Source organism: Bemisia tabaci, chromosome 2, assembly GCF_918797505.1.
Source record: "Bemisia tabaci chromosome 2, PGI_BMITA_v3".
NCBI lineage: Eukaryota > Metazoa > Arthropoda > Insecta > Hemiptera > Aleyrodidae > Bemisia > Bemisia tabaci.
The window spans coordinates 24,264,132-24,279,360 of NC_092794.1; the positions used below are offsets into that span (position 1 = coordinate 24,264,132).

The 15,229-nt window shown below is 41.9% G+C and overlaps 2 protein-coding genes and 1 long non-coding RNA gene across 3 annotated transcripts in view; 1 reads left to right on the forward strand and 2 right to left on the reverse strand.

Annotated features, from left to right (window-relative positions):
* The window catches only part of LOC109043570 (uncharacterized), a 151,086-nt gene that overhangs the window by 62,438 nt on the left and 73,419 nt on the right, over positions 1-15,229 (reverse strand). The gene's annotated exons all lie outside the window — the stretch shown is intronic.
* Positions 1-15,229, forward strand: part of LOC109043569 (uncharacterized) — a 49,078-nt gene that overhangs the window by 1,694 nt on the left and 32,155 nt on the right. Inside the window, exon 2 of the mRNA XM_019060808.2 lies at positions 7,335-7,572. Within this exon, the coding sequence (XP_018916353.2) occupies positions 7,335-7,572 (238 nt within the window). The remainder of the gene's footprint in view (positions 1-7,334; positions 7,573-15,229) is intronic.
* Positions 12,316-15,018, reverse strand: LOC140223943 (uncharacterized). The gene is made up of 3 exons (XM_072296468.1): positions 13,127-15,018; positions 12,976-13,057; positions 12,316-12,824 (listed from the first exon to the last, which is right to left on the reverse strand). The coding sequence occupies exon 1, from the start codon at positions 14,461-14,463 to the stop codon at positions 13,549-13,551; it is 915 nt and encodes a 304-aa protein (XP_072152569.1). The 5' UTR covers positions 14,464-15,018; the 3' UTR covers positions 12,316-12,824; positions 12,976-13,057; positions 13,127-13,548.

Sequence of the window (15,229 nt, forward strand, 5' to 3'; positions counted from 1 at the left end):
CAACTGGGCTCTGACAGTTACTCATGCTATGGCGAAAAAAAGTATCGGGAGAAATATCCGCTTGGAATAGATTCGAGGGGCTTGGCGGACAAGGCGGATAAGTGCAGTTTTTGCTATTTCAAGAAATACGTGTTTAAAGCTTCAAAATTACGTGGAGCCTAAAGCGGGGAGGAAGTTTAGACTCGATTTTTGATGCTTTAAAGTTGGATTTTAGCTGTGAATTTTTTACAGAATACTAATTCAAATTAGTTCGAGTCAAATTCATGAATATCTCGATTTTTTCATGACTGCACTTTTACGCCTTGTCCTCCGAGCCCCTCAATTCAGATTTATAGCACGGAATTAGAATCGGAGACACAAGACAGATAGGTAATTGCCCAAAAATAGTGGACGCTGCACGCAAATGTAAATAAAAAATGACTCAAAATGTATAGTTCTCTTTGCTTTTCATAACAAGAACTTTACTTAAACGCATTGTTAGGACATATTTTACATACTTTTGCGGCTTATCCTGTGCTATTTTCGAGAAAAATAGTCTTAGATTTAGTTAGGTTGACAGCAAGTGCAAGTGCAAAAGCTAGTTATGACCAAAAACCAACCCCCCCTCCCCCCATCTTCAAAAACCATGACAAAGCGGCATCATTTTTGGGCCCTAACCCCTCAGTGGGGCCCAGTTTTCACCGTCCATACTCTCTCTTTGTAGGCACTCTAGGTTCATCAAGCGAATTTCATTTAAAGCTCCGAACCTCTTTGGGAAGTTCTGTCCCGGTTTGTCTCATCAATCACCAATACCGGTGGACACCGTTGTTACCAGATTCGACCAATCAGATCCGTTGGTTTTCGATAGGTCGAACCTTTCATAGAACCACCTCGCGAGGTGGTACCAAAATCACGAACCAAATGTTGCGATTCGTTAATCACCGAATTGGAAGTATCGAACTCAAACAGAATGGCAGCTCGAGGGTTCGGGCGCAAACAGGCAAGAGACCCTCCACTGGCCTCTTGGCGACAGATGGCACCTTTTACTTTCGGAGACTCAACTTTGCTTTATGGACAATCATAAGAAAGCAACAGTCACCACTCTTATTTCGGCTGTTGACCTACCTACATGGTGGATGACGAGCTTCGGGTGACGTCATGAGCCAAACAAGTTTCCCAAACTTCGGCCATTTTCAGCTTGTTTGCAAAACAAAACCGCCAACACGTTGTTCAACATCAACCGTGTAGGTAAGTCAATGATAGAATGCTGAAATCTCGAAAGTAAAATCTTCCACCACCGCCAAGATACCAATGGAGGGACTCACGTCTCCGAGTGCAAAAGTGGTACCGAACCCTCGACATAAAATTCGCGTATTGGCACTCTCGCAGCACACCCTGTACAGCGACCGGGTGTGACGAGGTGAGAGATGCCGCCCACGAGATATAAAAAGTCGATCCCTCATATTTGCTCCCCGCGGCCCCCCTCCTCCCCCCCCCCGCTCAGCTGTCAAATTTAATTTGGGCCTCGGTCCGATTTGCTGCAATAAAACAAACACGACCCATTGATTTTACCCCGTGCCGACTCCTTCCTCCGGGATCAATTTATTCCCCATACATCACGGCCGGGGGAAGGAGGGGGTGGCCGACCGGGGGGAGGGGGAGGAGAGGGGGGAGATTGATCGCGAGCCGGCTCAGTCCCCCGAATCAATTACTTTCGGTTTAGCCTGTGATGCACAATGCCCTTATCAGTGTGCGGGGGAAGGTGAGCCATTTCGGAGACTCGATTTTCGGGGAATTTCAACCGGGCGTTGGCGATTGGCGGAAGTTGATAGAACCTGCTTCCGAGGGATCGATTTCAGAGAAGGAACCGAGTTCTTTTAAAACGAGGGGTCTGACACCTGTCGAATTGCTTTTTTTCTCGTCACGAGAATTTTATCGTTTTGGGATTTAAATTTTCAAAAATTTTAGAGGCTGCTTCTAAGTACTTTTTACCGAGAGGTTAAAGATTTTCTGCAAATAATAATTATTTTCTTCGATTTTTAATGAATTGGTTGACCTCTTTTGAATCACAAACGAGACAAATCGATTCAGACAAACGCGCCGTTTGTTCTCTGCAGCAATTTCCTCTGTTTAACTACGCATTATCTTGAGATTTTTATAAAGCACCGGTACTTTTTTTCCACAATTCAAGTAAGCTGGCCTAACATGCCAGCGCATTTTAAGGAAAGATAAAAACCCATTTAAGTTGATTTTTTTTAAAGTTCTATTCAGAAAATGGCAAGAGATGTTGCAGAATTTTCAATCTTAAAAAGAAATGGTGACTAAAAACGACCTTTCGTACCATTGACACCTCCCATCGACCCTCCAATTCCCTCCCTCCATCAAAAGAATCTCAACCTAAAGCGAATTTTAGTCAAAGTTCCGAACCTCTTTGGGAAGTTCTGTTCCTGTTTGTCTCCTCAATTGAGGCCCGATCGGGCACAAAAGTAGTACCGAACCTCTGAATAAAATTCCCCTCTTGAGTCTTAAAAACGGGAAAAATCAAAAGATGAAAAAATGGGCTTCTCCTGTTTCCACTAGAGTTCCTTTATACTGAGAGTCAAGACAACACCTCCTCATGGAGTCACACACGGGAGTAAAGATTGCAGAAATTGAACGTTTTTTGTAATCTTTGATCGGCTCATTCTCAAATTCCTTTCTCCGTTCCTTCTCTCATTCCGGTTTTTCCTTGCCGAGCCCGTAATTCCCTGGTCCATTCCAAATTATAATCTTTGCAATCGGTGAAAATGTAATCTTTATTCCCGTTTGTGACACTGTGAAGGCCTAAAATACGGTAACCAATCAGAAATGGATTCACATTGTCTTGACTCTCAGTATAAAGAGACTCTAGTTTCCACAAAAGCCATTGGCTGTTTTCAATATCCATCGCGGGAAATTTGGCAACACTTAAATGCTCATACAGCGTTTTTCCTTAGCAGGGAACTTTTTGCCACGTGCCTCCCTCCGGACGTCACCGGTTTATTTGTTATCCCGCGCAAATAAAACTGGGACGTGGGAGGCAACTGTGATTACGCAAAGGGGGTGGGGGGAAGGGATGACGGGCTTTACTCGTGGTCAAACAAACAGCACCGGTCGGGGAAGGGTGAGAGGCGGGACAACTCTGTTACCACGTTGCCAACGCTCGACGAATGCTGGATTTCCTCGGCGGATCGGCGCAACCACAGGAGAGAGAGCGAATTTTCGCGAGCAATTTGGCAACGTGACGCGGGTGAGAATGATTAGTTGCAATTTAGCCCGCATTTCCCCGACTCCGCATCACACTCAAAGCCCACACTCGCGCAGCGTTGCAATAACGAGCCGACTGCATTATGCAGAAAATGAGAGGGCTGCTTCTTGTCAGTGACGTCACTTCGCCAAAACCTGGGGGGGGGGCGGCAAGCAATGTTCGAAACTCACAGGCGCCAACTCGCCGAATGCGCCTAAAAAATCGGCCATGGCGCCTAAAAAATGAAGGCTCTGCGCCAACGTGGCCCCTAAAAATCTGAATTTTCATATTAGGTGATTTTTCGAAATGTTCAGCACTACAAGTGAAAGCTTTAACTATTCTTCATGATTTCATTTTTAGTGCTTTTGTCTTCCCCAAGTTACAGCTACTTACTAGTTCTGTTACAAAGACATCATGCGTCTAACTCTTCACAAAATGTACCGTAATAAATAGAAGAAAAGTCAATTCGAACCCTTAAAAATCTTCAATGGCGCCTAAAAATCGGGCTCGATGCGCCACATGGCTCCTAAAACTCAAGGTGAGTTTCGAACACTGGGGGCAAGTGACCTGTCAGGACCCCTAACATGATACCCGAATAAAAAGAAAAATTAAGTTTTCAGCAACTCGATGGAATGGAGAATTTGCAAGGGTCTGAAATTTGATGAATTTCCTGTTTAAGTGGAATCCTCTGAGTGAACTGAACACGAAGATACCCTTGATTCATAAATTGAGCGATTATTAGAGGAGATATGACAAAATAACCGATTCTGCTAAAATACATGTGTTTAAATGGGAAATGCCGCCTGATGACGTCACAAGGCGGCGCATTTTCTCACTTTTAAATCAATTTTTCTCCAATTTCCCATGTCAGAAAAAAATTATGAAAAATATTGCGAACTCAGCTCATTAGGCACTTTCAGATGAAGCAATAAAAAAATTGCGTGCAAATTCTCCATTTTCTCGTTGATTTAGGCTTTCAGAAACACTGTTTAGCAGTTGTTCAGCACTGAAATACACGCATTGTGACTAGTGAGAGTAAGAGTATAGTCATTGGAGCATGTATCGTGCCGCCAAGTAGGGGTCCATGTAGGCCACTATTCCAACTCGAAAGCGAGCGACTGCCTACCTCGGTAATTGAAGGGGATTCGAGTGTGAGCATTGATCACTCTAGAGTACCTGTATACGTGAGAGTATTGTCATCGTCAATCCTTTCACTCCAGAAAAAGTGTGCCGCTCAATGATTGGACGGCGGAAATAAACCCCAACCCCTCCGCCTCCTCTCCTAGTTTGGCCCAATGTAAACAAACCAGATGGCGAAAAAGTTCTAGACGTGATTTTGGATGTGATAGAAATTTTATTATTACATTCAACTTCTGAGTTTAGTTCGGATCGAACTTGGATCATGGATGGATATTTTTGCCGAAAATTAACCTTTGAGTGTTATTATAATTCATTTCTTAGCCAATAATACGTGTTCCTTTGGGTCAGGTTTGTTTACATTGGGCAAACTTTGGAGCTCCGTCGAAAATCTGGGACTCTCGATCGATTTATTTTCCTAGCACACAATGAGTCAGATGCACTGGTCACAGAATCGTGTTTCGATGCTTGATTCTTGTAGATTAGCTAAAAATTATGTAGAAATTGACGCCAAAAATCAAGATTTATTTCGGACGCTAATTTAAAGAAAGATATTCTGAAACTTACGATCTGAGTAGTGTCATTGGCATGCGAGTATTGGTTGGATTTCTTACCTGCAACAAAAAATAAATTATCATTAAGAAAAATTATGACAGAAATAAAAAATCAAGAGTAGGTAACAAAAATTAATGCAGCTTTTACCAAAGGCCATTTTAGAAGCACTGCACGAGCATGGATCGCTCGATTTCCGTTGACGGCTTCGAAAAGGGTTATTAGATAATATCTTATTTGGTCTGAACGGTATCAAAATCAGTTCTAACATTGCCGATATATTGCCCGGATAAGCCACTCAGAGGATGTCCAAGTTTTCAGAAGACTTTTTTCTTTCTTTCTTTTTATTTCTTTTTTTCTCTTTTTTTTTAAAATAATGAAACAGGAAATTTTTAAAAGAGTCAAGTCACGAAGAAAATCAAGGCTGCTCCAGTTTTACAGCGGGCATATTATTGAAATGAATAGACAAAGCAAGACATAGGAGACAAAGGATAAAGGAGCGATCCTATTGGTAGAAGCGGTTGGTTGCAATAGACCAATGGGGTAAGTAATAGACTAACAGACAGCAACCCACGAGAGACTCTCATTTTCTGAGAACCAACTATGCAAACCGAAGAGATCGCTTCACTTTCCTTTCGTATTTTTTGTTTGCAGCTTTGTCTATCAATTTTATATAAGTTTCCCTATATGCATATAAGGCTCTTATGAATGAGCCAAATACAGTGGTCCCTTATTGCAAAGGGCAGTCCGCTTGATTTACGAGATGCATTTTTTTGCTGTAGAGGAAAGTAGTTCAGGTGATCTGGCTTCGAACTCGTGGAAAAATGTTTCATTTTTTCATTCACCCGAACATGCATGTTCCGCGAAACGGATGCAAATCACTCTCAAACCCCTCACCCTTCCCTGCATGTGTTCTATTCCGCTCCCTTTTCCTCCTCCCCCCCCCCCCCCCCCGCCAAATGTCTCTCTGGTGTGGTGGAAAACTTCAAAGCAATTCCGAGCGAGTTGATGGCGGTGTATTTGCGTAACGCTCAACTAAATTGCATTCCGGGGTGGATGCGAGTTTGCTCAAAATGTTTACCCGCTAGTCCAAACTTCAAGCTTTCACACCACGCAAATGGTTTACGATTTTTGAAGATTTGGATTCGTAATATTTTTCACATGACTTGCTTTTGTGCTCGTAAATCGTATATTTACCTACGCGTTGTGTCTGCACTTTAAGAGATGAGTCATGGGTTTTTCTTTTATCAGTGTTTAGTTTGGATAGTGTGATCTGTAACTGTAAAATTCTTGGAAAATTGGAGTGACTTAAATTCGCAATGCACGCTCAAAAATCCAATACGAGTGAAAAAATTTGGTAAAGAGGTGCTGTCTTCCACCAAACGCGAGATGCAAAACTCATGTTTTACACGTATGATGATTTTACAAGGGGCTACAAATACAGTGTAGGTCCCAAAAATGCGGTTGTCAAAAACATGAGAAAAACGGGAGGGGGGGGGATGAACGGGCTAAAATAGAAGTACTTTACATCAGAGACGTTTCGATTCGGAACTGAGTAATTTTCAGTCTGATTAATACAATAAAATTAAAAAATATCGATGAAAAGGCCATTGACCACATGTTTATAGTGGCCGAGATCCGAGATAATCAGGCCACCGAGAGAACTATTTTTCTAATTAGTTAGTGTTCCGGAGAGAAATAATTTCTCTCCAGAACAATAAGTTATTGCTGGGAGGAGAGAATATTTCTCTCCCCAGCTACGACTAATTGCTCCGGAGAGAAAACTTTCCTCTCCGGAACAATAGGCTACTGCTTGGGAGAGAAATGTTTTCTCTTCCCGGCAACAACTTATTGTTCCCAAGAGAAAAGTTTTCTCTCCGGAGCAATTGGTCGTAGCTGCGGAGAGAAATATTTTCTCGTCGTAACACTAACTAATTGCTCCGGAGAGAAAATATTTTCTGCGATCATTCCTTCTACGAAACTGCCACCAGTTCCGTCTTCCGGGACCAATGCCGTTTTTCTCGGATCTAGGCCACGAACTTGTGGTCTTAGGTTTTTTCATTCATATTTTTTAAATCTAATTACTTATTTAATAATCTATTTAATTCTTTATTGCTGCTAACACTGGAAAAAAACACATTGGATCTAGAGTCGAGACCCTTAAAAACATCGACAAGAAAAAGTACTCTCGATTCAATCAGAATCTAGCTTAAATCAAGAACCAAGCCTCTTAATTTAAGCGGATTTCGTTTGGATTCGAGCAAAAATCCGATTGAATCAAGAGTATTTTTACTTGTCGATGTTTTTAAGAGTCTGGACTCTAGATCCAATGTGTTTTTTCTTTCCAGTGCTTGAAACACCTTGCAGGTACTTATTACATTTTGATTGGGGTTTGTTGCAGACTCGAAACGACCTGCAATGCTCACAGGGGCAGCCGACGGAGGGGCAACCCGCACAGGAGCCCCCCAACACCCGGCCCCCCTCCACCACCCCCGCCACGACTCCGGTCCCCGTCCCAGTTCCCGTTGCCCCCGAACGGGTCCCCCCACAAGATGCGAGGCGTCCCCCCGTCCAGAACCAGTCCAGTCTCAAAAAATCTACATCCGTCCGGGAACCACTCTCCAAAGCTCAACTTAACGGTAAGTGACGAAAAGAATATTAACAAAAAGTTGTTCGTATCATTCCATTGGATTGCATTATGCAAAAAGGAACCACTAGCATTGCAATGTTGCTAAGATTGTGGAACTTCTTTTGTCTTTGAGGAAAAACCCGATTATCCATAAATAGTTTCTATTTTACTCGCTAAAAACTGTAAATTTAAGACAAAAATTACCATCTAAATTTTTCACGATTTCCGCAATTTTATTGCAAAAGATGAAGTTGCTCAATCTTAGCATCATTGCAATGCTAGTGGTTCCTTTTTGCAAAATGCAATCCATTTAAAAAGCTCTTAAAATGTGAGATAGAAATATATTTCCAACACATAGTCATTAGATAAATAATATTTTTCATCTTAGCAATGGGTCAGTTGCGCTGGTGCCGCTGGTCATAGAATCGTGTTTTGATGCTTGATTCTTGTAGATTAGCTAAAAATAATACGATCCGTCCAAACAGCAAGTTTCTACGTTCAATATTAGCAGAGATATTGCCGTTTGAAAAGTCGGATGTCTGACGTCATCCTTTGCGGTAGTGACACCCTTGGTTTCTTCCACCGTGCTTTCATCCGGGTTTCCGGTGAACAACCAGTGCACATGTGCGTCACAACGACTGATGAAAGCAAGGTGAAAGAAACCAAGGGTGTCACTACCGCAAACGATGACGTCAGAAATCCGATTTTTTAAATTGCGATAACTCGGTTAATATTGAACGTGAGAAGTTTCTGTTTAGCTTCAACAGATCTTATTATTTTCAGCTGATCTGCAAGAATTAAGCATAAAAACACGATTCTGTAACCAGCGCAACTGACCCATCCACGGCATTTGACTATATACTTATAAAGCTAATGCCAAAAGAAGGAGCTTATGCATCTGACAAGTGCAATATACAGATGAGAAGACTTTAAGTGTCTCTGAAGTAGCGATCAAGGAATGCGCATTATATTTATCTGAAGCTATTAAAACAGTTACTTTTTTTGTCTCAGCATTTCGGTTTACTTATACTGAAATCTGACGTATTCTGTTTTCTATTTTGCTTAGTTATGACGTTAGGAGCATTAAGATATTGATTCAACCATCAAGCTTATGAACGTAATTCTAAGACTGGATGTGAGCGGTGAAGTACACAAAAAGAAAACAAAGCATCACCCGGCACACAGTGGACCGAGTCAGGAAAGGTCGGACATGAAATTTTTGTCTAAAACTGCAAATTTTGATGTTCATTTCGTCACATTTTAAATTTTAAGGGGTGGTTCTGGAGGTAAATTTCACAAAGAAACCACTTTTATAACCTCTAGGATTTGTATTAACGGAGTTATAGGCGTTTAAAGTTTTCAAATTTTGTCCGACCTCTCCTATTGACTCGATCCACTGTGCGGCATAATACTGAAGGGCCCTTATGACCGAGTCATCCCATCGTGCTGGTGTGGGCCCGATGAACGTTAAAACACTCGTTGATGACGAACGTCTATGAATCGGAATCGTCGTTTTCTTCGGAAAATTCGCCGAGAATAAATTCCATTACCACAAAGTATTCAAAAATCTCCTATTTTGACATGAGTATTTCAAAATAAGAAAACACCTTTCTTGTTCTGAAAGATATAGCCGAGTATACTAAAATTTTTAGATTTTTAAAAAAATTTTAATGTTTTTTTTTTTAATTATTATTTTTATTTTTTTTGTTTGTTTTTTTTTATCCAACTGCAAGGCTGAGTTTTCAGCAGAGACGTTTTGGTGTCATTTGTGTAAAAAAAAGCCTTGTTACCCGCTGTTAAAATTGCTTATTAATGCATTTCAAAGCACCAGTTGAAAACCAATGAAAAAATGTAAAATCATTCACTGTAGTCTTGTAGCTAGAACAAAAGTTTTCTACTGATTTTGATCCGCTTTTATATTTAATTGTCCATTGAATCGGTGTTGATCTTCACGTTCTTACTTTTCATTCGATTCATGTGGATTGAATACATACCTTCATATTACATGCAGACCACCGATCATATCCCTTTCTTTAAATGAACAATTCGTCCTCTGCTGCGTCTGCAGCAATTGATGTTACGAATATGTCCGTGCATGCTGATTTCAGCTCATCACATACTTGACTCTCTGAAGGCGTTTTGTGTGCGAAAGTTATTCGCCTTCAGCTGCGTCTGCAGCAATTGTTGTTACGAGTATGTTGTGCGTGCTAATTTTAACTCATGACATACTTCACACTTTGAAGGCGTATAAAATGCGCAAGTAGCGCAATCTGTCGGTGAACAAATGAGGTAGGGATTGAACGATTTTTTCAATATTACTTCTGTTGTTCTCCAACAGGGTACTATACTTTCGCATATTAAACGCCTTTAGAGAGTCAAGATGTAATTAGCTGAGATCAGAGCGCAAAATATATTCGTAACAACAATAATTGCTGCGGACGCAGCTAAAAGCGCATTGAAAATGACCATGTAATACACAGTGAAAAACACATGAATCGAATGAAAAATAGAGACGTGAACCGATCAACACCGACTCAATTGATAAAGAAATAAAAAAGCGGATCAAAATCAATAAAATAATTACATTTACTATGAAAATTTCAAATTGCGATACCTCGAAATTAGGATCAGCCAAAATTTTGGTTTTTCGCGATTTTAAGTCCTCACTTACCGTTGGCTCATCCCCTGCAAATCGTTTTTGAGTAGGTACATTTATGTCGCATTTTTTTTTTTTTTATTTTATTTTTTTATTTTAATTTATTCTTTTTATTTTTTGCTTCAACACCACTGTGAGCATAACACCACTTTTTCCTTGATGTAAAACAGTCAAAGGAAGGTTTTTAACAACTGATATCTGACTTCCTAAAAGTTCATTTATTAATATAGGTATTAATTTGTGTATGATTTACAACTTATATCGAATCATAATGTATCATCGCAAAATTCAGTGCTGGTTCTCGCAATTTGGCAACACTATCTCTTTGCTATTTAAATCCATCATAAACAATATGCGAATTCCTTCGACTACAGAGATGGTTAAAAATTGAGCCGAATATAGACTGGATTGAAAACCACGATTTGCTAGCTAGCCTGAAAAATTGATCTGTGTGAACTTTTAAGAACTAAAAATCAATCGAAAACTAAAACTTTTTCTTTCCCGGGAAAATATCAGCTTCCTAGACGTGCTTTGATAATACCTATCCTAAGCTCATATGAATGATCTCTTTGGAGCGCCCTTCCTTATGACTTTGAAAAAACTTTTCCTTGACAATGAAGTATTAAAGAGGCGGAAAGCTCACTGTACAAGCAAGCGAAAAAAAAGAAAGAAAGAAAAAAAAAAACGCAAAAGGGATCAAACAAGAGGTGCACTCGAGAACTCTCTTACTCACGGGACCAAGCCAACAAGGGACTATAAATATGAGGAACTTGAACAAAGTTGCCGATTGGGGAGATGACTTGGTGGAATTTTGATGCCGGAAAGCTCATTTTTAAGTGATCATTTGAAAACAGCGCTAATAAGAGCTTCTACTGTCGTATACAAAGCGTTTTTCACCGAAGTTTACCCTCGTAAAACTTTTTTATGTCGTTTGCAGTCCTGATAAAATCGTGGCGTTGTGTCTCTGATTTGCAGTTGCCGAACAGAACGGTAAAAACTCGAATTAAACGTTTTCAAAGATCTCCTTTTTCAAAGCAGGAACGAGAGGTTTCACTAATACATTTGAAATTCTACTGCAACTTGCAAATTGTTAATAAGGGTCTAAATTCCAGCCTCAAGAAAATCTTATTCCTAGGGGGAGAGCGTATAGCAATTTTCCTTGCGCTTCATGGGAATGAGAATGCCATTAGATGGAAAGCACAAAAACAAAGGGACGAGGCTTTCCAGTGGTTTGAAAAAAAATTAAGAAAAATGAGAGAAGAATATTTATAGATAATTCAGAATAGGAGATTAGGAGAGGGGTGTTTTCCAATTTATATCCTCAACTAAAAAAATAGGTGTTGGCACGGCTACGTTTATAACTGTCTGAGGGGAAATTTGGCTCAAAAATGTCAAACCAAACATGAATTATTAAGGGTTAAACTTTCAATCCAATGGACGGAGTTCAGAAAAAATATCTGTTCGCAAAAATTTTATTTGCTATGGAGCTCGAAATTAATGTTCCGGTTACACTGCAATTTTATGCCTAAAATATTTACGACCTCCAAATTCTCTGAACAATGACTATCATTTCATTAAAATATAAAATGAATTAATATGCGGATAGCTGTGTGGAATTCTTGATAAGCGGATGATAAACATACAGGGCGACACAAAAGTCTAAGGACACCCCTGTAACTTTTGAACGAATTATGATAGAGACTTGAAATTTTGACAGTGGTCCTGTGTCAAAGTGATTACTTTTTAGACCCCCCGAAATTTTCGAGGCTCCCCCTGAGGGGGGGGGGGGGGGCTACATACCCTAACGTTCTTTCTTGCGAAGGGCAACCCTTCTCTTGTGATATATCGTTGAACAGATACTAAAGTGAGACAATTTTTGACGCAGATCGATATCTCAATTGTCGACAAGACGGCTGCCAAAAATCGGCTGGAAACCAGTTTTGAAGAGGTTTTTACCGACGAAATTTCCGCAAACATAGAAACTGAGGGTAATTTGACTTGAGAAAGACGAATTCAAAACGAGTACTTTTTCTGCACATTTGGCATCGCTTTTTTTCCTTCAGCGCGCAACTGAAACGACAGCCCATCTTAACGCCGGATTTTTTTAGGAACTTTAGCCATTTCCTTCTACATCTACAAAAAAAAATCAAACTTCCTCCACTTTCTTTAGCAATTAGACAAGAGCTGAAGAGAAGAAAAAGGATCTTTAGTATATGGTATTGAAATTGTGGGGAAAATTGTTGATATTCTCAGGGTTGATGAATGATACGGCAAGGTGCCGTTGAGAGACAATGTGATTGCCGGACTATCTTCCCGGAAATGGGGAGGGGAGGTTCTCTCAGAGATTCGAAGTTGGCGCACGGCCTCGCGAAATTGTCATCATTGAGAACCTCCGAAAATGAATGATACGAGAAAACAAAATAATATGTACTTTCAACTGAAATATTCCTTAATTTAACAGAACCTAATCTTGTTTAAATTATTGCGGCAGTTGCCCCGTGCAGAAATGAGGAAGGGTATGAATAACTTTGTGCTACCTTAAACAGGCGAGCCAGTCAAAGGAAGGTAACCTTAAACAGGCGTACCCGGGAATGACTTCGTGCTACCTTAAACAGGCGAGCCAGTCAAAGGAAGGTAACCTTAAACAGGCGTACCCGGGAATGACTTCGTGCTACCTTAAACAGGCGAGCCAGTCAAAGGAAGGTAACCTTAAACAGGCGTACCCGGGATAGTATGAGAGGAATGACTTCGTGCTACCTTAAACAGGCGAGCCAGTCAAAGGAAGGTAACCTTAAACAGGCGTACCCGGGATAGTATGAGAGGAATGACTTCGTGCTACCTTAAACAGGCGAGCCAGTCAAAGGAAGGTAACCTTAAACAGGCGTACCCGGGAATGACTTCGTGCTACCTTAAACAGGCGAGCCAGTCAAAGGAAGGTAACCTTAAACAGGCGTACCCAGGAGGTGAGTGGTGCAGAGCGCATACTGAACTAACAGCCGTTCCGCGGCTGTATTTATATGGGAGCCCAGGAACTGGTTTGTTATACAACAAACCAGTCGCTTATGTAACTGAGCTGGTGTGCAAACTGGTTCGTTATGTAACAAGCGACTCCGAAGGTAAACGCTGTTGCCAGACTACCTGTGTCCTGGACATACCCCCCACCAATTTTTCTGCTAAGAAAAATTAGAAACACTTCAAGACTTAAAGTAAATAAGATGCTATTTATGAAAAACGGGAAAAAATTAGCTAACGGAAAAAGGCATTGATTCAGATACTTAATCCGGTGTATTTAACATGAATTGAATGATGAACATGAAAATTTTACATGCATTAATTGCGTTCTAGGAGTCTTTTAACTTCATCTGGGTAGATCCTCTGGAATTTGCCTCTTCTGAAATTAAGGCGGAAAGGATAAAGCCTCTTCTTTCCTTCCGTCCTATTGAGGTATCGCCTCATTGCCTCCTTCACCTCGGGGCTGATGGGGTCGGGATCCGTCCCGGAAAGTACTTCCTTGTCACAAGTAGGCGGGCTTGAATCCTGTGAGCAGGGTGAACTTAGGTCGATGACTTCCAGACACATTGGCGCGGCCGGTGGGGAGGAAGGAGGATAGTACGATAAAGAGAAATTAGGCACGGGTGGATACATAAATGCGAAAGGGCGATTCAAGTCAGTGCGCGACGTCGCGAGCGGCAGGATTTGGCGCGTCACTAGCTGGTCCTTAAGTTGGATACGAAGTTTTTGCGCCCTCACTGTGTCACTTATAGGGTCGATTGGCGCTCGGCGCGCAAGCGATTCTGCAAAATACAGGGTGTACGGACCACAGTCGTGCCCGTTCAGCTGCTGGGGAGTCCGCGCGGCGTAGACATTCCATTCGCTAGATTTTGGAAAGACCCGAAGCAGGAAGTCTTTTAACACGGACAGCGCTTGCGACGCTGATTCGTGGTGAAGCGCACTGTCGAAGCATGCAATTCTACGGTCACTGAAACTGGCTGCCAACAGAAACCAGTGCTGCCTGGTTGGGCAGTGGACTGGCACGAGTAACAAATTAAATGCCGCGGTTACTTTGAACGAGTTTCTGGCTCGTTCCACGCCGTGGAACCGGAGTTTACTGAAAAGGAACGAGTCTACGATTTTCACATCTACACTGTGCTGCTGTAGCAGTTGGCAATAAGTGTTTATGACGTCGTTGTCAATCCACGCGCCTAGCAGTAACTTTGATAGGGATTCTGCTGAAGGTGACTCCATGGTGCACTGCTCCGATGACGCTGACTCCTACTCACTGAGTATCTACGGGTCGACTGGTAGTCGACAGAGCTTGACCGCCGCTCGCTTGAACTGGCGACCGTTTGCCCTTTGAACTGTCACTACTCGGACCACCGAATCTGCTCCTGGATGTACTGCGGTTACTCGGCCGAGAGGCCAGTGGAGCGGCGGGTAACCGTCTTCTCTGATAAGGACCACGTCTCCTACGCCGATCGGGCGCGTATCGGTAAGCCACTTCTGCCGCTGTTGCAGCGTGTTCAAATATTCGAGCGACCAGCGTCGCCAAAATTCTTGAGTAATCGCTTGTAGAAGCTGCCAGCGTGACAGACGATTTTTCGGTTCTTTGGACCAATCGTATTCAGGCATGCTCAGCAATGGTCCGCCGACCAAAAAATGAGCCGGTGTAAGTACCGTGATGTCCTCAGGCTCTTTTGGCAGAGAGAAATGTGGCGAGATTGCTCGACGGAGCTACGTCGCTAGGGTCCATTTTACGGATAAGGGTTGTCCGCAAACTGGAAAACTTGTGAACCACTCACGGATATGGGTTGTCCGTGAGAGGGAAATCTTGAACGAGCCCCTCACGGATATGGGTTGTCCGCGAGAGGAAATCTTTAGTGAGCCACTCACGGATATGGGTTGTCCGTGAGAGGAAAATCTTGAACGAGCCCCTCACGGATATGGGTTGTCCGTGAGAGGAGTGATCCCCGTTTGGATCGTACCTTGATGAGAAAATAGAGAGTGATCCCAA